Source organism: Dipodomys spectabilis, unplaced genomic scaffold, assembly GCF_019054845.1.
Source record: "Dipodomys spectabilis isolate Male_0828 unplaced genomic scaffold, ASM1905484v1 ptg000480l, whole genome shotgun sequence".
In the NCBI taxonomy this organism is placed as follows: domain Eukaryota; kingdom Metazoa; phylum Chordata; class Mammalia; order Rodentia; family Heteromyidae; genus Dipodomys; species Dipodomys spectabilis.
The window spans coordinates 506655-530367 of record NW_024871157.1 but is presented as its reverse complement, the minus strand read 5'-3'; the positions used below and the strand labels follow the sequence as shown (position 1 = coordinate 530367).

The 23713-nt window shown below is 56.9% G+C and overlaps 1 protein-coding gene across 4 annotated transcripts; it reads right to left on the bottom strand.

The window, feature by feature from the left end:
- Positions 1-312: 312 nt before the first annotated feature.
- Ccdc92 (coiled-coil domain containing 92) lies at positions 313-19771 on the bottom strand. 4 transcript variants are annotated; one of them, XM_042668997.1, is made up of 4 exons: positions 19715-19771; positions 5071-5216; positions 4604-4645; positions 313-1481 (listed from the first exon to the last, which is right to left on the bottom strand). In XM_042668997.1, exons 2-4 carry the CDS (start codon positions 5198-5200, stop codon positions 712-714), a joined length of 942 nt encoding a protein of 313 aa, XP_042524931.1. In that variant the 5' UTR covers positions 5201-5216; positions 19715-19771; the 3' UTR covers positions 313-711. The 4 variants fall into 4 exon arrangements, with proteins under 4 accessions (XP_042524931.1, XP_042524930.1, XP_042524932.1 ...); XM_042668996.1 differs by lacking the exon at positions 19715-19771 and adding an exon at positions 19399-19470; XM_042668998.1 differs by lacking the exon at positions 19715-19771 and adding an exon at positions 19401-19455 and having other exon boundaries at positions 5071-5223.
- Positions 19772-23713: the final 3942 nt, after the last annotated feature.

The following is a 23713-nucleotide window of genomic DNA, read 5'->3' as shown; positions in this document are numbered from 1 at the left end:
AGCGGCAGTGGCTGCTTGCTGGCCAGAGCCCGGTGCTCTAAAGCCAAGGCGGTGGGAGGGCGAGGGGCAGGGCCTCTTCCTGGCTGGTGGCCGCCTGCAGCTGATGCTCAGCGGGAAGCTGGGGCCTTGGCTGCGGCCCAGGTGGGATCAGCACCTGGGCTCCTGGCCTGGAACCCTGCCTGGACCTCAGGTGTGTAGAATACTCTAGACAACAGCCTGGGCAGCCAATGCGTCAAATGCCAGGGCCTGAGTTTCCCTCCCTCCCTCCACCTCCCTTGGTTGGTTTAATAAAACACACAAAACAGAAGGAAGGCAGGTTTAGAAAATAAAGTTTGTTGGGATCTTGAACATTCTGGATACTACTAACAAAGAAAATATGAGCACGCGTTCGGGTTGTGCGACGTGAGGAGAAATGTCATCTTATTTAGCTCCTGGGACATACATATGGCTGCGCGGTGGCCCGGTGCCGCCTGGGGTGGGGTGGGGTCTCCAGGCAGGGGCCCTGCTCGGCACAGGCCGCCCTGGGGCGGGGAGGGGGACACATGGCTCCGCCCGTGTACTTGAGGCGTGTACTTTGGTGGCTGGGGGCTGGAAGCGAGCGGCGGCGGGCGCGGTGCTGTGGGGCGGACGTGAAGCTGTCTGGCATGCGTGGGGGAGGTGGCGCGGCCCCCTGGCTCACAGTGCGTGGCCGGCGCGGCTGGCCGGCGGGCCTCACACAGTTCTGTCCGTCCCCGAGTGCTTGCGCACGACCTTCCCCGCGTTCACCTGGTCCACCGCCAGCGTCTCCACCTCGGGCTGCGCCTGCGGCGGGCTGGCGTGGTGGATGCGGTGGGCCACGCCAACGTGGGCCTTATGTGGCTTCTCGCGGGCTGGGCTCTGCTGCCCGCTGGCCCCGCGGTCCGAGGCGATGGGCGGGATGACCAGCGGCCTCTCCCTGAGCTGCACCTCGGCCGACTCCCGGGCCAGCAGAAACGGGGTGGGGTCGGGCATGGCGTCCACCGGCTCTCGCAGGTGCAGTCTGCGGCTCTCAGCCCCGAACCTGTAGACCTCCTCGAACTCGGGGTGCAGTGGGGCCGAGAGGCTCTTCTTCATGCGGCGGCGGGGCGTCTCGGGCAGCTTGTCTTTGGGGGGTGCCGGCTTGTAGCTGGCCAGGGGGCTGCCGGCCGGGCTGGCGTCCGAGGTGCCGCTGGAGCTCAGCAGCTTCTTCTTGGCGGCGTGCAGCTGCGAGGTGAGGTAGGCCACGGTGCCCGCCCGCTGCTCCAGCTCGGCCGACAGCAGGCCCAGCTTGTGGCTCTTCACCTTGAGCTCCTCCAGGTACTTCTTCTCCCGCTCGCGGATGGTGTTCTCCAGCACAGCCATCATGGCGCTCTTCTGCTCCAGCTCCTTCAGCAGCTCCTCGTTCTCCTCCTCCTTGGCCTGCAGCTGGGCCTGCAGCTCGGCACAGCGCCTCTTCAGCTCACTGCTCCTGGAAGAGCCATCGCCTGCCACAGGAGAAAAGCCAACATGCCCAGGGCCGGATTAGAGCCCCGTCCTCCCTATACATGGGCTGGGCTCTCTGAGGCCCCTTCCGGCTCCCGGATCCCTGGATTGTGGTGGAATAGAATGTCTCCAAGTTTTCAAGAAGCTGAAGCCAACACAGGCAAGCTGAGAGCATCGGAGCTCCAGACTCAGATAACAGCGCCAGCAGGGCATCTGTCTGTCTGGTCCAAGGCTCTGCTTTGGATCTTTAGTCTTGAGAATTCCCTGTGTCTGCCCAGTGCTCATGCCTATAATCTCAGCTTACGCAGGGGGTTGAGATATGAGGATCAAGGGTCAGAGCCAGCCTGAGCAAGAAAAGTTCTTGAGACTCCTGCCTCCAATTAGCCAGCAAAAAGGGGGAAGTAAAGCTGTGGGTCAAGTGGTAAGGTGCCAGCCTTAAGTGAAAAAGCTGAGGGAAAGCACCCAAGACAGTTATACAGACACACACGTACATGTGTGTACAGCATGTAGCATGAAGGGAAGGCATGTTGGCCTGGTCCCTCTCCTCCGCCACTCCTGCCCTGCTCCCATGGGGAGGTGGGGCTGCTCTGCCCCGTCCTAGGCGAAGCCTTTCGTCTACGCGTCACCTGCCCCGCTCTGCCACATGTACGCGGGTGTACCCAGCATCTCTGGAGCAACGGACCACCGGACATGACCCTCAAGTCCATGCTGCTTCTCCTCTGCCCATGACTTTACTTTCCAACCTCGCCCACAGCCTTCCGGGCCTTCCTCCTGAGCTCAGCCGCAGTCGCCGCCCACCAGCACGGCTGTCTCCTCTCTGCCCTGTGCAGGGGAAGCCTGCTCCTCCAGCTCCTGACGACCTAAAAAACGTCATTTCCAGGCTTCCTGCTGCCTCCTCCTGTCAGTCCTTTGCTCCCTCAGAAGCCCCAAGTCAGCCCTGCCCTCCCTGCTCCTCTTGGAGGTGGGGACGGCTATGGTGGTCCTAACTCTGAGCGGATGCGTTCAGCTGTCCTGCAAACTCTGTGGCCCGCACAGGCCCGAGCATCTGAGCCTCATCCGTCCGTCCCATCTGCCTGGGCGGCTCACTGCAGGTGAGGGCGTGCCATGAACGAGCAGGAGGCTGGCAGGTGGCCTCCTGGGGTGAGGAGTCCTATCCCCGCTGAAATGCACTGAGGGTAATTGCCAGACACGTGGCTGGCCGGCACCTGTGGGACGCAAAGCCGGGCAGCCGGGTTGGCACCCACCTTCTCCCCCAGCGGCGAACGCCAGCCAGGACCCTCTCTCAGCCTTCTTCCCAGGAGGGCCTTTTCCTTTTCCCAGGCTATTCTGCCAAGGGCTGAGAGATGTTGGAACATTCTAGAACAGACTCTCCCTGGTTGTGCTGTGTCCTGCCAAGGACAGCTGCCGGGTGGCTTCTGATGGCCGTGGGCTCTGGGGACACATGGGACTTGCCTTGGAGGAAGATGACCTCAGACATCATGGAGCCCGCAGAGGCTCTAGCTCAGGGCATTGGGTGACCACCAGCCAGACGCCTATTGGGCAGAGCGTCCCTGCCCTCCAGGGGGCATCCTGGGCTCCACAGTGGTATTTACTGGGCCCAATTTGGTGGGTGCAACGGGGAGGAGCTGGTATCATAGACCGTAACACAAACACCTCTACCTTTCTCTCCATGGAAACCGATGACCCAGGCTGCTCCAGACCTTGGGCGTTCAGTCTGCCAGGAAAGGGATGCAGGAGTCTTTTTGGCCGGTGTCCAGTGCTTCTCGGGTTTGGGCCCATTTGGGGTACACTGACAGGACCTGTGATTTCCCCCAGAGGCTATTCAAACCACCCAGCTCCTCTGGGCAGCACTCACACACCGCTGCCGGGACCCCAGAGTGTGTCCTGGGGTGGAAGCTGGGGTTGTGACCCGACACCTGGAGGGACCACTGGGCATGTGCCTGCTGCTACAGATGAGCCTGGCCAACGGGGGGGAGGGGGAAGGGCAGGTCGCCCTGGGGCCACCATGTGACACTACTCTACCGCATCTGCTATGGCTGTGCTGGAATCCTGCCCCCCAGTTCTGGGGCACTTTGGGGAGACTCCTGAAGGCAGGCTCCTGTCCCGATATCTGAGGGCCTTCCCACACTCAGGAATGAGGACGGAGAGAGACGAGCAGGCAGCAGGCAGTGGCGTGAGGACCGGGATGGGCTGCAGCTTCCACAGGGGCTGAGCAGGGCCTACCCGCCACACGGCGCTTCGGGGCAGGGCCTACCCGCCACAAGGCGCTTCGGGGCAGGGCCTACCCGCCACACGGCGCTTCGGGGCAGGGCCGCTGCCTGAAGCAGATTCTGAGTCTGTCCGTGCTGGCCCTGACGGCCCTAGGGTCCAATGCCATTAGGAGGTGCTCCCTAGGGGTCCGGAGGGCTCTGGCTGGGGAGGCCCTTCCATGACTGCGGTCCAGAGAAGGCTGTGTGGCAATGCTTAGGACTACCTAGCATAAGCCCACTGCTCATGCCAGCACCAAGAGCCCCTGCTCAGCCAGGCCTGTGCTAGGTTCTGGGGACGTGGGGGCGGGGAGGCGGTGCTGCCAAGCCCCCAGAGGGGGCCGCATCTGCAGGTGGATTCATATCCATGGTGGGAAGGTCAGACGATCCAGAAAGAGCATGTTAACAGTTTTTTGTTTTCCTGTTCTTCTGGTTGTGGGGCTTGCACTCAGCCTGGGCGCTGTCCCTCAGCTCTTCCACTCGAAGCTAGCTCTCTACCACTTGAGCCATAGCACCACTTCTGGTGGTTTATTGGAGCTAAGACTCTCACAGACTTTCCTGCCCGGGCTGGCTTTGAACCGTGATCCTCAGATTTCAGCCTCCTGAGTAGCTAGAATTACAGGCGTAAGCCACTGGCGCCCAGCTAAAACAGACATTCTAAATGTATGTCAAGGAGAAGGAATTAACTTTGCTTCTCCCCAGCTCCAAGTGGCCTGTGGGTAACTGAGGCGCCCCAACTTCCTTCTCATCTTCCCTCAGTGAGCCCTGGCCACGCAGACCTCCCTTCACAGCCCAGACGCTGTGCATGTGCGGCCGTGGGAAGGAATGACCTTGGGCACAAACAATGGCTCAGCCCTCGGCTCCCAGGGAGTTCTCACCTGTTTGTTCAGAGCCTCTGATGGTCAGCTCATATGTTAAATCTGCAAAGAGAATTGTATGCATGAGTTTCATTATGGGAGACTTCACAGCCTTCAACAGCTTTGAAAAAGAGCACGTTTCCAAGAAGAGCACTGTCCACAGCACACAGGGCTGGCTGCTTAGAGGCCAGTGTGAGGACCAACCCTGTCCGGGCGGCCACTGTTCTCACTGGGCTACGGGGGGGGGGGGGGCGCCCCCTTCCTCCGAGACTGCCGCCTCCTTCCTCCATCCCCACACAGCACACAGGATGTCTGGTTATGGCTCCTACATGCAGGGCAAGCTCTGGCCACTGCAGTGTGAACCTGTAACACCCCAGGAGATGGCTGCCTGGCTCAGGCAGGGAGGGGGAGTGGGGGGGGACACGGGGGGGGACTGTGGTGGGCCTCGGGTGCTGGCTCAGCCCCACCCCTCCCCGTGGCCCGCGCACCTGTGCAGTGCTGCTGTAGCCGGCGGATCTCGGCGTGCAGCCCTGCGAGCGTGCTGGCATGCTCCCGCTGCAGGAAGAGCAGGTTCTTCTGCGCACTGTGCAGCTGGTTCTCCAGGTTCGCAGTGGCCATGCTGACATCCGGTGACCTGCAGGAGACCCAAGCTCTGGTCAGCACTGCCCAGGCAGTGAGGCTTGGGAGGACAAGCAGGATTCAAGCCCGGGCCTCCGGACGTCAACAAGGAAGCGCCCACGATGCCCCAACTGCAGGGGTCCCGAGCGGCACCTGGGAGCTGGGGGGGAAGGACACCCCAGAGGGTCCTGCAGTCTACCTGCAGGGTCATGAGGGTGCGCCAAGCCAATCCAGCTTTCTAAAGCCACCAGAGTAACTCAAGGCCTGGCAGAGCACTGAAAATGCCAAGGACAAATGTGCGCTGTGTTGAGATTATCCTTGCGAGCACCCGGGGCTCGCCGTTGGGCAGCAGGGGCGCGGCTTGCAGAGGAGGCACGTCCAGGCGCGTGCCCCGACAGCTCAGCGCTGGGGAGAGCAGCAGCATGCGGACGCGGGACGCCCGCTCCGTCCCCCATCCCCACGCACAGACCCCACAGAAAACGCGACGACACCCCCACACCACGACAACCAAATGCGGGACACAGGGTAGCAGGAAACACGGTGAGGCTCTGCAGAGGGATTAATGGGAGCAGTGGGCAAGCCCCCTCAGCAGCTTTGGGACACGCCAGCCCTCCTCTGCAACCGGTTCTACTTCTAGAATCTTCCAAGGGGAAACTACTGCCTCTGAGTGAAAAGAGGTGGCAGTGTGCCAGCCATCACAGCACAATGCCCAGCCGCAGAGCTGGTTACAACGCGTGTGGTCCCTGGTTTCCTCGTACAGCTCGGCGTTGGTGTCCTGGCGGGGAGCTCTCCAGCAGTCATAGTGGACAAGCAGCTTCCCGCCACGAGCTGCCTCCCCTACCACCCGACGCTCCCCACGGAGGCCTAGCGCCAGGAGCGAATGTCTGAGTGGCCCCGCCGTTCCTGAGACCCCACCACACCTAACATCCGGTGGTCGTATGCCAGGGAGAGGCGGGTGAGGGCGCTGCTTCTTGGGCCCCAGTTCTTGGATCCATTCTCATGTCTGCTCCTCGCCCGTGGGGTCCTCCCTGGGCCTGACCCACCACAGGAGAATCGGCCTGTGTGCTCTTCCTCTGGAGCACAGCGGGGGCATCTTCAGAACACAGCGTGGCTCCCATAGGTCTCCAGAGCTGACCTGAGTCCGGGAACTGCAGCGCTTGCGCAGAGCTGTGCCTGCCGCCCTCCCGGCCTCCGCTGGCCCCGGGCCTTGTGATGCAGCTTCTCTCCAGTTCCCTCAGGTGACGCCCCTCCTCCCTGTGCGCTCTTCCTAGCCTCACCTGCCTATCCCAGGACCCCTCAGTCCTCAGCCGAAGCCCACCTCCCTTCAGGAAAAGCCCCGGCCCAGCTAGGCAAAGCTCCGTGGCCTGAGTCCTGGCCGACTGCCAGCGCAGGGCCGTCCTGCTGGCGTGTCCCACGCCCCAGGCGATCTCTTGTGCCTGCTGCACCCACCTGTGCCCAGCACCCAGGAGAGCACCGTGGCAGCAATGGGGAACCTCAGGGCCACAGAGCCTGTGTCCGGGCTTCCTAGTTCAGCCCTTGTAGACCTGCACAGACCTTGCTCCAGGAAAATGAGACACATGGAAGAATCCTAGGAGTCCCGTGCCATCTCACCCCGCCCTGACGCAGTACAGGTGTGCACAGGGAAGCAGACGTTCCCCTCTGACCTGCACTGGGGCCCTCAGTGCCCCCACATCCCAATCACAGGGCGGCATTAAATTTGTAACCCATCTAAATATGGCTTAACTAAGTAGTATATTCCAACCGCCTCGTCAGCCGCTCGGAGCTGGCTCTGCAGTCACACGCACAGGAGTCGCTGGACGGATCCACAGCACCTCCATTACTACGGGCGACGTCTCGCTGAGACAGCCCAGGCGCGCAGCGGAGCGCGGCCCTGCCCTAGGCGAGACCGGCAGGTGAGCGCCACGCTCGCACGGCGCTCCGGTGTTGAACACCGCCACCCTGCGGCCCTCCTGCAGCGTCAGCACCCCACCGTCTCCAGAAGGGGCCTTCCGTGATTGTCCGGACCAGCCTGAACCATGCAGGCCCATCTGGGCCTGAAAAGCATCTCCAGCAGTATCCGAAGTTAGTTTCTCACCAGGTCAGCGGGATAAGGATACTGCCGACTTCCCCGTGGATAAGAATTCCACAGCTCAAAAAGCAGTGGCGACTGCTTGTTCCGATCCTAACTACAGATGCCACGTCCTCGCTACGATGACGTCACGGCAGCAGGTGAGCAGGGGCCGTGCTGGGAAGCGTCTTGCCCAGGCCAGTCACGGCTGAGAGGAGCTGGTCATCTGGGGGGAGACATGGAGTCACCGAGGGGACTAATGCAGCGGCCAGGCCACCAAGGGAGTCGTGCGCCGCGATGGGCGGGGTGGAGGCAGACACGCCATCTGCATGGGGGAATGATGCGATCTGCCCAGCAGGTCAGGCCTCCGCGTGGGGCACCCTGTGTGTTGAAAGGCTAACCTCTACCAATGCAGGCTCTGCGGCCCGGCCAGCCCAGTATTGTTCTGAGCCTTGCTGAGAGCCATTAGCAACCGTGGTCATTGCTCCACGAGAGGCCCCAGGGCCTGGACGCAGGTCCCTTTCCTCTCAAAGACCCTGCCTGTGTCTGAAGCCCACCTCGCTCAGCTGTCCCTGCAGACCGTGGGTTCCACGTGACTACCACTTTCTGAGCCCACCCCACACAGCTCTGAGTCTGTCACCAGAAAGCTGTAACAGAAGCAGAGGGGCTGGGCCCCTGGTGACAAGGTCACCTTGGCCCTAACCAGAGGGGAAGCCACGTGGGCATGGGTTCCTGAGGCCGTGGAGTCGGCATCACATTTCTGTTCAGTTCAGAAACTAAGATCCTAAAAGGCTTTCCGCTGGAACTCTGTAGAGATGGCCCCGCAGACAGCCCAGACAGCCCCGGGGAGGAGGGAGCCAAGGGAGCCACGGTTCCCGGTGATCACAGGACTCTAATGGGGGCCCCTCCCCCACCCTCTCCCCAGCCAGGACAAATGGCCTGTCAGAACCCAGCCGTTGCTGCCCTCCCTCCTGCTCTCAGGGTATTAATGCATAAATGATGACCTAGTAATTCTGTTTATGGACCATTTCTCCATGTCCTAGCACAACGCCACTTGCCATCCTTGTCATTTGTCCCCACAGCCCTGCTGGGAGGAGAGGAGAATGCCCCACTGGGACAGAAAACGCCCATCATAAATAAAGTGGACCCCAGACCTGTAGCTCCTCCTGGCCCGGGGATCGGTGTGCAGGAGTCGCGAGTGGATTTCATTTAACAAAGACGCTCTGACACTGTCCAGCCGTACACAGGAAGTACAGGGCAGGCTGGCACCGCCTGCCTGCATGGGAGACAGGAAGGCAGGGCTCCCGGCAAGGCAGGGCCCAGACAGCTCTCTCCTGGACGCAGGGCCTCAGCGCCACAGCTCCTGCGCTCCAGGTCAGGAAAGGGCCCTGCTGAGCAGCCTGGAGCTTCCACCCCCAAAACCTGACCCCAAGACCGACCGACCAGAGCAGCGAAGCTCGCAGCGCTCCCAGCAGGTGTGTGCCTGACGGCAGGTGCCGCGCCAGCCTCTCAGCACCTTTTCAAAGCAGCAAGGCTCACCGAAGAAAGAAAGGGAACTGTGACCCCACAGATCTGAGAGGTGCTGGTCCCAGGCCTGGGCCACGCAGTCTTGCTCACCATGGCCATCAGGGTGTCTGAGCAAAAGCTGCCCTGACTCACCTCTCCCCACCCCTCTTGTTCTGCAGTACTGGGGTTTGAACCCAGGGGTCTCGCACTTGCTAGACAAGTACTCTGCTGCTTGAGCCCTCCTTACTCCATCCCGTTTCCCCTTTTTGAACCACACCCTATTCCTTTCATGCCTGTGTGTCCCCTCACTGCGCCCACCCTGGTGACCCCGGTGACCCTGGTGATACCCGAGGCCTGGGCAGCGCCCCGCACGCCCTGGCTCATCAGCACTGCTGTGCCTTGGCTCCCGGGCATCTGCCGCACCCTTCCAACACCAGGGCCTTTGCACATCTGGCGCTCTCTGCCTGGACTGCTCTTGGCAATTCCCGCCCCTTGCTAATTAACTTCCATTCTTCCCTCTGGTCTGAGTTCATGCATTACGTATCACTTCAGACCATTTTATCCTGCCCCATAATGGTGCTGAGTGCAGATCTGAACCCAAATTACATCCCATTAATCAAGAAGCACTGCAGCAGCATCGATTGGAACATGAGCTCATCCTATAACGCTCCACAAGCCTCAGGTCCTGCAGACCACAGGGATGGGCTATCTTTGGGTCTCATCACTGCAAAACAGGATGTCTGCTCCTGTGCTATGAAAGGCAGACCTACCGTTTAGATGAACATAAAGCCCACAGACAGAGGATAATATAGCAGCACCCTGGAACTCGGGCTGTGAGTTAGTTAGAACGAGCTATTTAAGATTCTAGTTGTGAGTAAGTTATAACCTCTCCCCTGTGAAGAATGGAGTGCTCCCGCCCCCTCTCTCCGGAAGGCGCTGTCCCACCGCGCGGCCCTCACCAGACTACAGCATGAGGGATGGCGCCGGAGGACCGCAGGGGCTTTGGAGGGACTTCTGTACTGCTCGGCAGTCCTCAGGCAGCAAGTGCTGGGACGCAGGGGGTGGGCGGTGCGGGGAGGGAGAGCAGCTTCCAGCAAGGAGGGGGTTGAGTGGATGCAGGGCTCAGAGCACTGGAGAAGGCAAGAGAAACCTTCACATCAGCTGGCCACCAACCTCGGTTCCAAAACCAACAACTCGAGGCCCTGAAGAGCTGCTAAGCATGATGGGGCAGAAGGCTCACTTGCGAGGGGCTGGCCTGTGTTTGCGGCAGAAGCTGGGACCATTTAGGCTGACCCTCCAATGGTGGTCCCCGGCCCACAGCACTGCCATCGGTGCTGGATGCCACCATGGAGTCCAGCGTGTAGTGAGTGCTCAGGAATGTCAGCTGTCACTCCTATAGAAGAACAGTCCACAGCTCTATAAATACCCCTTCAAATTGTCTACTTGGCCCTGGGAGTATTTCCTATACCACATGGGCATGGAAATGAGCTAGAGAGAAATCCCAGCTCCTTCCGGAGAGAACAATGCACAAGCAGAGCATTTTCTGGCGGCCTTGGCCTCCCCTTTCACCGCAGCGGGAGGGACTAGCATGGGGGCTGAGGGGTTGAGGGAAGGCCTACCTCTCTCTTGATGTGGCACAGAACTGGAGCTTGCAAGGCTGGAAATGGCCCAAGCACAGTTCTTAACCCAACCGTTTTTAAGAAAGGACCCTCAATCCACTGGGCTGGACTCAGCAATCCTGAAAAATAAACTATGCTCACCAAAGGCCCCATGATCCCTATGCGTGCATGTGCTAAAGAAATTCAACTACCGAGCAATTTGAAAAATACCCAAAGATTAGGGCAAGTTAAAGGAAACCCAAGCATTTGACAGTGAATCCAGAAACACCCTGGCAAGAAGACCAAACACCGCTAAAGAATGCAAGCAAGCAACACTAAAAGCCAAGATGCAACTATTGTTTAGAGACAAAAAAAAAAAAATCTTGCTCACTCATCATTCTTGATTACGGTGCCTTTTTCTTTTTTAGCCTAATACAAACAAAAATATGGCACGGGTATGAAGATCCTGGCATCCAGTTCTGGCAGGTTGTGTTCAAGTTGCAGCCTCTCTAGGCCTCACCTCTCTCTACCGAGAATAATCCCAGTACCTGCATGTACAGCGACCAGGGGGATAAACTGGATTTTTTCTTTTTTTGGTAAAACACTTAGCATTATAACTGGCTGTGTGTAGTAAGGTGAACTGCCTTCCAATAAATCCACAAGAGAAAACTGCCAGAAGGCGTCTTGTGGGACTGCCCATTTTCTGGGTAGGCAGCAGACATCTTTTATTAGCTATGTGCCAAATAGCTAACCTAGGAAAACAACAAAAGCATATTTTGCACAAAGTATCCTGAACGTCTGTCATCTGTGCAACGATGAAGATGCACTAGAGCTGTATTTATTGACAATGAGCAGATTAGGTGATGTATATGCCAGGCTTGGTGGCACTTTGGAGGCCACAGTGGGACGATCTCAAGTTCCAGGACAGCTTGGGCTACAGAGACTGTCACAAAACAAAAACTTGTATGTGTAACACCATTATAGCTGCGTGTGTCTATGTGTGTGCGCGCGCGCATGCGCACACACACATTAACAATGACAAACTCTAGGAAAACTGATGGCAACTTAATCCATCTCCACGGTGTGTGATGGATTTTTTACTTAAAAATTCTATTTTAGAACCACCTAACACTTGCTTACCTGTGAGTATACACACACTACTTCTTAGCCAGAAATCACAAAGTGGTTTCTCTTCAAAAAGATGATTGCTCAATATCCTCTAACAAAGTGGTAACAGATGTTGTTATACTATACTAGGTAATCCCGAACTTCAAGAACTGACAGGAGTTAAGGGGAAAGCAATACTCTGGGTCTCCAAGATGCAGAAACTGACAAAGAGGAGGCAGGGGCGGCTCTGCCCCGCTGCTGCGCGCCCGCCATCCTGACTCCTCTGCACGGGCTCACTGCTGCCCGGAAGCCCATGCCATTGTGACTAGAGGCTGGCCGCTGCACGCAGCAGCCCACGCAGGCATTTGATAACCGTGTTTCTCTGCCCTCTGATTATCTCATACTCTGACTTCCTATTTGGCTTCTGTGTAAAAACCATGTCCAGTTTCTGTACACTGGTAAGGGTGTGACCTCCTCGGTGAAGAAAACAGGTCTGTGGTGCAGGTTCTGGGGTCTCTAGGTGGGCTGTGCTGGCCAAGGCCGGAGTGCTTGGCTGCCAGCTGGGCCTTGGGGGAAAGAGCCACCTATGGCCCAGCTGTCATTACCCTGAGGCAGGGCCTAGGGCAGGAGGCGGTAGCACCTCGTCTGGCCTCAGGCCCAGGAGGGGTGCTGGCCAGCTGAGCTTGCTGCCTGAGGCACCCCCGACTTCTGCATTCACCAAGAGTGGGTCAGACAGAATGGCTGCGGTGAGGGCAGGCTAGGGCTCTGCTAGGACGTCCTGCTTTCCTGAGCAGCCCACAGGATGCGTGTGCTTGGGGTCCACCGCCAGCCTGGTCCATAAGCAGGAGCTGAACACATTCTCAGCTTCATACAAACTGTTTCTGTGAACTTCTAACTTCTTTTTTTTTTTTTTTTTTTTTTTTTGTCGGTCGTGGGGCTTGAGCTCTGGTCCTGGGCACTGTCCCTGAGCAATTCAGCCCAAGGCTAGCGCTCTACCACTTGAGCCACAGCATCACTTCTTGAACTTCTAACTTCCACCAGGATGACCCAAGCCAACATCTTTTTTTTTTTTGTCGGTCATGGGGCTTGAACTCTGGGCCTAGGCGCTGTCCCTGTGTTCAAGGTGAGTGTTCTACCACTTGAGCCACGGCATTACTTCCCCAAGCCAACAATTTAAGGACATAAATCTCTCAAGTTACCTCCTCAAACAGTTTTACATACGATATTTCCCTTTAATGGATGGACAAGTAGCAGTCATATCGAATTGGCAGTCTCATTTTCATATCTGGTGGTAAGCTCTGCCGATTTTAACTGTCTCCTGGCTGAGAATTCAAAGGTATGGTGGCCTGAATGCCAAACTGTCCTTTCTCACTGACAATCAAATCTTAGTGCCCTGCAACCACACTCTAAATGGCAATTCCTAGGCCAAGTAGACAGAGAACAGGGCCACTGCTCTAAAACCCGCTCCTCTCTCTGTTTGCCAGGTAAACCATTTCAACTGACTCAAATGCTGTGTGTGCTTAGCCAGGCGGGGCCTGGCTGGCTGCAGAGAAGGGAAGTGTGTGCTGGCGACGCTCCGCACCCATCAGTGTGGCCCTGCTTCTCCTCTACTGCTATGGAAAGGGAAACAGTCCAACGTGTCATCAGCTCCAACAGAATACAGCAGTCAAGACTGCCGCTCACAGAAAGACAGACGTGCCGTGTTGTTGAGGAGCACATGCTGGGTCCCGGCCGCACCATCTCCCAGGGCGTTAGAACTTAGCCATGAAGTCGGGGGAAAACACCAGTCCTCCTCCTCTGACCTGCCCCTTCAAATGGGACCACAACAATTACCCACAGGCAGCTTCAATGCGGGAGAGGATAGAGATCTTTGAGTTCGACTCCCCTCCGTGCAGCGAGTGAAGCCGTCGCCGCGGTGACTGCGCGCCTCCCTGGGCCACCAAGGGCGGCTGTGTAGCGACTGAGCATCTGTGTCTCGGGAATGCTTACTCTTTTAGAAGGCACTGGCCATCTCCCTAGAGCTCTTCTTCCCAGGATGTTTTTCGGATGGCTTCAGCATGTCCCCTTCCAGCTGTCTGGCCCTTGACCTGCCATCCAGTGCTCAGAGCGGCCCCATTTGGACATTTAGTTCTTTCAAGGTTTCCCGTCCGCGAGCTTCCTGCGCCCGAGGCCCGTTCGCCGGTGTCACAGCACTCACAATGACTCTTGTGTTATGTCAGGAGCAAGAGAATCCCCAGGCTCACGTGTTCTAGTTCTTTAGTAAATCTTGGGTTCATTCCTCAGGAGAAGATAAGCACCCTACCAGGCACCTGTCCGTCACCAAAGTCCGCCAGGAGCCCCGTGTTGTGGCACGCACTGGCCCTCCCAGCTACTTAGTAGATGGAGCTAAGAGGTCCGCAGTCTGAGGCTGGCCAGGGGAAAGTTACCTTGAAGCCCTAACTGAGAAACAAGCAAAGGCAAAAAGGGCTGCGGTAGGTGGCTGAAGGCGTGGAGCACCTGCCTGGCAAGCACAAGGCCCCAAGTTCAATCCCCGGCACCAAGAGTCGGCCATATAAAATCCACAAACAATGCTAGGACCCAGCTAAGGATGCTGACACCTGCGTGCGGGAAGCGGGCGCTGTGCTGCTACTTCAGGGCCTGTCTTTCACTCCACATATGGGCCGCGTTAAGAGAAATGAGGCACCAGTACACTGACCCAGCGGAAAGAACCGAACACCTGTGCAGGAAGAGGGGACGCACTGGTGGAGAATGGCAGACGTGGGACATAGGAAACAGCACCTCACGGGGAGTCTGTAGAGAATGGTGTAGCCATGCCTTCCGCTGCGGTTACAGGTCAGCTTTCACTAGTGCTTGCTGCCTTTTCCAGGCTGGCTTGGTCCAGTTTCCTTCACACCTGGCCTCATTCCCCACGGGGTCCAGCAGCCGGCACCTGCGCGCTCTCTAAGATCCTTCACCAGTAAGCACTCCAGGGAGCCGAACTTTATGGAACAGGATGATTTTGGTTCAGAGTGGCTAACTGTCTGCATGGCATTGGAAATTCTATGTCCTCTGGTCGCACCAGCCCTGGGCACACCCTCTGGTCAGCTGGGGTCCAGCGCTCAGAATGTGCAGGCAGGGTGGTCAGCTCAGGTCACATGCAGAGCTACAGTCCAGGCAGATGGCAGAAGCCTGGGAAGCAGCAGCCATCTGGGGCAGCCTCCACCTCATGCAGGTGCTACAATGTCTTACTCTGTCTGCTCTTTAAGGTGCATCAGCAGCTGGGCGCAGTGGCACACACCTGTCAGGCAGGAAGGGCGCAAGGTCGAGGCCAGCCTGGGCTGCAGCACCAGACCTGTCCCCCAAACAGGACTGAACAACAACAAACAATAAAGTACAACACAAGGATGGCCACCAACCAATTCCAGCCCACCACAGCCTCTAGGTCTAGGGCATGTGGGCAAAAAATTATACAAGGACATTTTTTTTTAAATCAGGAAAAGCAGAAAATCATTAGGAAAAATAGTGATGACAGCTATTTTGCCAGCATGTGTCAGACTCAGAGTCACTTACTTCCTGGAGCAGTCAGTCATGCAAGGGTCATCCCTGATGACTGAAGACCTTGGCAGCATTTATAAACAGCCAGTGCAGGCACTAAAGGCAAGTCTTTTACCCAAAGCTAGCGCCTTCCATGCCCCAGGCCCTCCCAGAATGCGCCTCTCCCATGCCCAAACTTTGGGGGTTTGAGCCTGTTCTCAGGGCAGCTCTGGGAGATAAGGCCCAGATGCTCTGCACTGACAGAAATTGCTAATTCTTTCCAGTACATTCAGGAATGCTTGGCCTAAGTGTAGCCACACAAAAGTGGGTCTGTGTCGCAGTTGCCAGTCCACCAGTCAGCTAGAACTTGGTGGGCTGGTGCCATACCGAGTGTTTCCGCATCTGTCTCCCAACAGCAGAAGGAGATAAGTGCCTTTACCTCCCCTCCTCTCGTGGGGAAAGCTGAGGCATAGACAGCCTAGGCATGTGCAGTCTCTCTTCCCAGTGGCACACCCTGGGCCATCACAGGCCCACTTCTGAGCGAACAGTTCTCATCCTTTGCGTGGCATTCCTTGCCACTGAATCTGCCATTTGTCAAGTCCACAACCTCGGGCAAGTTGGCAGCACTCAGAGCCTCCCTGCCCCTGTCCTAGGTGCAGAGCAGGAAGGGCACCTCCCTCAGCCGAGGCAATTCTGTGGTGACAGAAATGGCCACTAGAGAAGCCCAGCTTGTGTCTTAGAAACTGAGTTTTCCATTCCGCTGTGGTGAATCAGCTCAGGTGCAGATCGGCCATGAACAGTAGCCACACATAGATGGCAGATGACTAGCGGGGGCACAACAGGCCGTGCTTGGAACCAGGCCTAGAACCAGGCGCCGGCTTCCCACAGCCAGGCGCATGGCTGTGCCACCCTGGAGCCCAATGTCCTGTCACTGCACTGCAGTACCAAGCCCCCGTCACCAGCCTGGGCATCGCTCTTCACAGCACTGTTACAACATCCCAACCCATTTGTTAGCCCCTCAGCAGCCCCTAGGCTGCCCCTTGCGGGCAGCTCCCTTCTCACAAGGCTGCTGGCGAGGGGTGCTGGCCCACCCTGAAATGGTAAAACTGACCTGTCACTCTGTCTACACTCTAGCGTGGGCATCTGCCTAAAAAAGCCAGCAATATTCTGATTAACAGAGGTCTTTCAAGCTAGCGTGGTCTACCAAGCATTCTGCTAACCTCTAACAAGACGGCATTCTGACTGCTGGGGCTTCAAGTAGCATGTCATTTTTTTTTTTCCTGAAGGAATAAAAATCTCAGGACTCTTCATTTTTGGTTGGCCAGAGCCTCCTGACCATGGTCTCCTACCCCTGGTGCATAGCTGACAATCAATGCATGTCTTTCCAATCCAAGCGGCAGAGTGCAGGCCAGCTATCACACCTGAGTTCACAGGCACAAATTCACCGGCTAACAAATAAAAGAGGAACTACTTTGAAAAAGGACTTTAAAAATGAAGTACACGAAGACATGAATTCAGAATTGTTTTTTGTTTTTCTCAAAGTTCTTCTAAAATTAGAGCGGCCCGGTGAGGGTTTAACTCCACCGGCCTGGTTTCCGTCCTAGGTCCTTCGGTCCTGGCAGATGGTTCTAGCACCGAGGCTCTCTGGTGAGCACAGGAAGCCGCCCTGCTCCTTGGCCACAGCCCAGAGTCCTAACCCTGCTGGCCCACTTAGTGCAAGCATGGAGCTAGGTCATTACTCCCATTGATCAATCTGTCGGCCCAAGGATGGCTTAGGAGGAGTACAGCATGTCTTCCTCCTCACACAGCTCCCATTCACCCAATCTTTTCAGCTCACTGTGATTCTAGTTTTGGCTGTTTTTCCCTTCAGCTGCCAGCATATACTTTAAACCATGCTGACACACTGGAAAACATTCAACACAACTACTGTAGGTGGATACGACTGGGCTTTTTTACTGTGAAACTCAAGTCATATTTGAGTAATGAAATAAACTAAAACACAGAACAAGAATGATCTCAGCAGGGCACCAGTGGCTCACGCCTGTAATCCTAGCTACTCAGGAGGCTGAGATCTGAGGATCGAGGTTCAAAGCCAGCCCGGGCAAGAAAGACTGTGAGACTCCTAACTCCAATAAACCACTAGACAACCAGAAGTGGCACTGTGGCTCAAGTAGTAGATTGCTCACCTTGAGCTGAAGAACTGAGGGACAGTGCCCAGCCCAGAGTTCAAGCTCCATGACCACCACCACCAACAACAAAAAAGATCTCTTAATCAGTGCCTTCTAAAAATCTTAGCTAAGAAAAAAGAAACCTATATACCTTCACAACTTGCTGACTCTCAAACAATGGCTGAAATCATTTCCGTTTTAAAAACAGCATTAAAAAAAAAAAACAACGAAATCAATGCTCTGCTTGCCTCCTGAAAAAAAGGTGTTTACAGTAGAAAGTAAAAACCAAAGGGAAAGATACAGAAAACTTGTAAAATAACACACTGAACTCGAGAGTGCTTTATTACAGGTAAGACCCAGATCAGCGCAGAGCAGGGCTAGAATCACCTCGCAGAAACCTTCCCAGCATTCCGTTTCTGTCTGGGGACACCACTGTGCCTACAACTACAGAAGCCAGCTGCACTGGAAACAAAAAACAAAAGCAAAAAAACAAGGGACCGGGAGGGAAATCCAGTTGCCCTGAGAACCCCTCTCAAAGCCCCTCCCCTCAGCTCTACAACATCCAGAGTGGCCAATGTGCCGGGAACCAAGCAGCCTATTGGGACCCCCAGGAGAGGAGCAGCCCCTCTCCCCTGCAGGAAGATCTAAGGGCACACCCTCTGCTTTCAGTGAGAAGCTGCTTCCTGTTCCTGCTCTGTACTTTGCTCATGACAGACCTGGGAATATCTGAAGATGATTTGGACATATTCCCATCCTGCCCAAACCTTGCTGCAGGCTGCAACATCAGAGCTGGAGAGCTGAGCGAGCTCAGCCAGCACCTACCTAATGCGTCTGGAAGTCCCTGTCTCCAACACTGACTGCAGCTTTGGAGCACCTGTCATTTGTCCTTGAATAATACACAACCTGGAAGGCAGAATTCATTCCTAGCAAATAAATGTGTGTGCCTACTATGTATGACTACTTTACGGCTATCTTGTTATAGACAGAAGGAAAAAGATCTGTCTCCTTTCTTGCCAGAAGTAGAGAAAATGCTTTGTAAGTATTTCTTAAGAGCATCGACTGTGTGCTGGACATCATTACTTCAAGCTCATGCAGATAGCCAAGTAATGATGTGAAAATCAATTTCCCAACTATGCCAAACCAAAGACTTAAGAATCCCAAACGAATGATGTGTTCTAAGAGATTAATTTATCTTAAAAGACAACAAAAATACCTCATTAAAAAAAAAAACATAACCCTTATTTGTTACACGAATACACTTAAATGTGTTACAGTAAAATGCCTGGCACGCATAATCAGTTAACCTCTACTTCAAGTTGTATATGATGCAAAGGAGCAGCTGAAGACTGAAGTGTTCTCAGTAGTGTGGATACCGGTGCACACACGCAGAAGATGGAAATCTTAAAACTCTTCTTCCAAACCTATTTACCACGTCCGCCACTTAGGCAAGCAGATAGTCGAAAGAAATACACAAATTCCACACCATCCTGGAAGGCAGAAGTCACTCTAAACGTCGGCGTCGAATTAGAAGAGAATTCTAGACTTACTAAAAAACAACAACGACAAACCAGAACCGCGGGCTAATCGCGTTCTTCGGATACATTTCCGGGCTGCGCAGCGGCGGCTCAGCGTTCGTCTCGCGGGTTTCTGGGAATGCGCAGCGTGCTGAGGGGCCCCGCAGCCGGGCGCGGGGTGGGTCTGGGCCCCCGGGGGTCGGTCGGACCCCCGGCCGCCGCGGTGCCACGCGGGGCCCGCGCGCATTTCCCCCGACCCCCGCGTCTTCACTGTGGACCGGGGCGACGCGGGGGACCGAAAGGCACGCGTCGGCGCGAGCGGGAAGTTAGAGCAACTCGGGGACTCGCGGGGACTCGCGGGGACCCGCCGCCCAGGGCTGCGGGGCGCCGGCAAAAACGTTACCCCGGGCCAAGCCCGAACGCACGGCGCCAGGCCCCGGGACGGCGTCGGGGGACCCGCAGCGGGGGCTGCGGCCCGGGCGCTCCCGGTGCACCTGCAATGCGGAAGGCTCCCCGCCCCGCCGGACCCCGCGGCGGGCGGGCGGCCGGTCCTCCCCGGCGGCGGCGGGGCGCGCCCCGGCCCGGGCCCCGCAGGGGTGGGCGCCCCGCCGCGCCCCGCACGCCCGCGCCCCTCCCCGCCGGGGCCGCCCAGCCCGGCGGGGCGCGCCCGCTTCGGGGCCAGGTGAGCCGGGCTGGACCCGGCGCGCCTCGGGCGCCGCCTCACCTGCGGCCGGTGCGGTCCTTCAGGCGGCTGCCCCGCTTGGCGCGGTCCTCGGGGCGGGCGGCGGCCCGGACCCGCGGCCCATGGGCGGGGCGTGCGGGGCAGGCGGGCTGCGGCCCTGCCGCGGGGCGCCGCCGGGGTCAGTGGGCGCCGCCCGCCCGGCGCATCCCGCCGGCTCCCTCGGAGCGCTCGCCGCGGTGCACGCTGGGAGCGGCGGCGGCGAGGCCTGGCCGCACTGACCGGGCGGGCGGGGACGAGGCGCCGGCGCGGCTGCGGGTCTGTGAGCGTCGCGAGGGGCGGGAGGCCGGTCGGTACTCACTCGGCAGGGAGGGGGCGATGCCCCGCTCCCCCCAGCTGCGGCAGGGCGGGGGCGAGGATGCAGGGGAAGGGAGGGCTGGCCGTAGGACGCAGGCGCACAGCTCAGGTGCGGCCGCACTGCGGTTGCCCTGGGTAACGCGGACCTGGGCGGGGGAGGAAGGTGGGGGGAAGTGAAGAGGCGAGCGGGAGCGCGCGCCGGGCGGTGGGGGCGCGCGCCGGGCGGTGGGGGCGCGCGCCGGGCGGTGGGGGCGGGGCCATGGGCTGCGCATGCGCACGGGCGTCCGTTTCCATCACCACCCTCGCGGCGGGGGGCGGGGGGGGGCGAAGGGGAGGGTCGTCGGCCTCGTGCGTGCGCACGCGCGCCGTCCCCCGGAGGCGTCTGGGTGTGCGGGGCGCGCGCGCGCGCAGCTCGGAGGCGCACCTGTGAGGCGTCCCCTGAGGAGCGGGCCGGTGGGCGCGCGGAGCCCGCGGCCTGGGGCGCTCGCAGCCCGCACTTGGAGTGAGTTGGGCGGCGGAGCGCTCGCGTGTGTCTTGTGCCTGGCCGGCCGGGGCGTGGGCCGCGGGGCGGGCTGGGGGCTGGAAGGCGGCGGAGTACCTCAAAGAAAAGGAAAACAAGCCTTCGCTCGGGACGGGCCCGGGCCGCGGCGGCCGGGCGCGGCGGCGGGGAGGAAGGTCAGCGCCGCGGCCGCGCCGCCGGCGCCCGGGCCCGGAAGGGCGACTCGGCCCGGAGCCCCGGCGCGGGGGGCGCAGATGGCGGCCGGAGGCGCCGGGTGGGCAGCGGCGGGGCGAGGCCGGCGCAGGCCCCGCGGGAGCCCAGCCCGAGCCCGGGCCCATTGTTGTCGGAGCCGAGGGAAGGGGGAGCGCGGCGGCCCCGGAGGCCGTGGGGCCGCGCCTTGGAGCCGGTCCAGGCGGGTCCCGCGAGGGCGGTAATGGCCGCGCGCGGGCCGGGGCGCCGGGCGGCTCGCGGCGGTCCCGCTCCAGGGTGCCTGTCGTCGGTTTTTGTCTTCTTTTTTAGGAGTGAAGCCTCCGGGCCCGGCCTCGGTCGCCGTGCATCCCGCGCAGGTGATGAGGGACGCGGGGCGCACCCAGCGCCGAGGGCTCCCGCCGCTGGACGCCTCCATTGTGTGACCACAACCAGGGCCGGCCTCGCACCAGGTAAGCTGGCCGGCCCCCCGCAGCCCTCGGGGCCTCTGCGGCCACGGGCCCCACGCCCTCCTCCGCCTGGACTCGCCCCGCCGTCCCCTGCTTGAAGAACTCCGCAGAGCCCCCTCCCCGACTCGAGCCCTTCCGGATCAGCCTCCCCGGCTCTCTGCCAGTTCACCTCCCAGAGCCCTCCAAACTCGGCTTCTTTGTGAGAACCGGCTTGTCCAACCGCACAAGTCCGTTTCTCCGAGGAGCTGGCCCCGTACTGTCGGGGTTGAGCGCTCGCACGTTACTGTCATTTCAACAAAGAAGACCTAGTGTTGAAAAGACGTCCAAGGGCTTCCCTGCCTATGGGGATGACTTTGGGGATATTTAAAGAGTGTATTGTTTCAAGTTTATGTCTTCTCCCTTAAAGTGGGCCCCCTACTTCCTTTGTAGAAAGGGTAGCGTTTCCAAGCAGAATAGATGACCTTGTTCAACCTACAGGTTAATTTACAATTTTGAAATTAACTGGAGACTTATAATGCATTTTCTTAGTAAACGCCACTGCCTCCCAGAGACGCAAAAGCCTTTGATTGTTAACCTGTCTTCAGAGGTGTATGTGTGTGGTGGGTATTCTTGTGGATCCTCGAAAATACTTTACAGTGGATTCGTACACCACCTTTGTTTTTAACAAGTGCTAGCCAACTAATACTTGGTCTTTTCATTTTTAGCACGTAATACTTCATTTTCCGCAACCTCTGCATTGTGTTCCATAGTTTAAGTATACTGTAGTTTATTGAGCCATTTCCCAGATGAATGGCAATGGAAGTTTCAACTTTAAAGCAGGTTTTTTTTTTTTCCTAAGTGGTGTTTATTCTTTGGTGAGATGGAATTTGTTCAAGGGAGCAGGGAACTATGCTAATTACGGAGAGGAGGCTTTTCTGTTGGAAGCTCTCTTTGGTTAAGAATTTACCTGTGGGAACTTGGCCCCTCCCCTGAGGTAGCTGTGTTGACTGAACTGCTTACCAGTCCTGCGGCCTTGAGGGCATGTGATCTTCCCAAGCCTCCTCCCTCTCTCTAACTAGGGATGGCTGTCCTCTACCTCACACAATTCAGTGGCACCATTGAAAATGCTTGGTAGACTCAAGTGGCAAAGACTTCTAAGGCACATTTTTCCTAGTGCTTTGTTACATGCTGTAAGAAATAAGACATGGGCTGGGTTCTGTTCCATGGTAGAGCACCTACCTACGAAGGAAGCTCTGGTACTGAATTCAGATCCTAGGACCATCAAAAACAAAAAAAGGGGAGAGGGTGGCCAATTGGCTAGCCATAAATCACGTTAACAAATCCAACGTTAGATAATGCTCTCATTGTAATATTTAGAATTTGTTTCCTGGCGATGTGAATTGTACTCATGTGTTCCTGTGCAGTAGCACATTCAGAAGACCTTTTATGTCACTTCAGGGAAAGCAAATTCTTACTGAATTTATACGCAGAATCAAAGAGCTTTACTAACTTAAATATTAGCTAAATGATGTGATAGGTAGCATTTTAAGATGTAGGCGATGGGCTGGGAAGGTGGCTCAGTGGTAGAGTGTTTGCCTTGCATGCCTGAGGCCCTGAGGCCCTGGGTTGGATTCCTCGGCACTACATAAGCAAAAAGGAAAAAAAAAAAAAAAAAAGATGTAGGCGACATGATCATGGGCTTTGTAGCTGTGTCACATGCTAATGTAAGTGCCTGTAGTTTGGCCAGCAAAATCAACTTGTGTCGTTTCTTGAAGTTTATAGTTTGGGAACTGGAGGGTGAGGGGCTAGAAATTAATAATACAACTGCACATTAATCGGAAATGAGTATCTGCTAGGAAGTTGCATAGCTCCTGTTGTAAAAGAGCACATAAACAGGGACCACATTTAAGATTGTGGTCCAGAAAAGACTGCAAAGATTCAAGCTGAGATACGAAGGGTGAATAGGCATTAGTGTGGAGTGAAATGGGGACTACTTTTCCAGACAGAAGAAAACCTTCGGGGAAACCCTGAAGGGGGAAGAGCTTTGCCCGTTCCAGAACTAAGGGGAACACCTGGTAAATTGTGGCCAGGCTGCCAGGCAGAGAGCAGCCAGGTGGGAGCAGATCCTGTAGGATCTTGCCTGGCAGGTTCGGGATGGTTAGGAATGGTGTGGTTCATCCAGAGTGAAAGGGGAACCCGCGCAAGGACGTAAGCGGGGCAGTGATACAAAGAGAAGAGCAGGTTAAAACAGCCGTGCCGGTTACCACATGTAGAGGGAAGGGCACAGCGTGGAGAGGGGACGTGAGGAGGCCACACCATTTCCAGGGAACTCTGTCAAAAGAGATGTTGATTAAACACACACACACACACACACACACACACACACACACACGCAGGGGTCCTTTTAACAGGTAGGGTTAATACAAGCAGAGAACAAAGGGACTTTTTTAATGAAAAGTACATGTAAATGTTAAGCTAGTTGTCCACACTGTACTTAACAGGAAAGTTAAAAACTGAAACAACACTTAACAGGGTTTTTCTAAGTTTTTAGAAAGCTATAACACAGAAGTGTTAGATGTTTAAGCTGAAGGAAATACTTGTAAATGTTATTGACTAGGATAAGAATAACAGAAAAGCAAAAGTAGACAAAATTAGGGACTAAATGACTAGGCATGTGACAAATGCATAAAATCTATAGTTTTCTGAGTGCAAAAATAGTCTAGCAGAAAATAAACGGAAGGAGTAGATACTCCCCGGCAGTGACCACACTACCACAGAAAGCACAAAACTTACAGGTGGGGCCTTACAAGAAAGTGAGGTCCACAAAAGACGCCCTGCATAGTCCTCGCATGAGGCTTAAATGTTACAG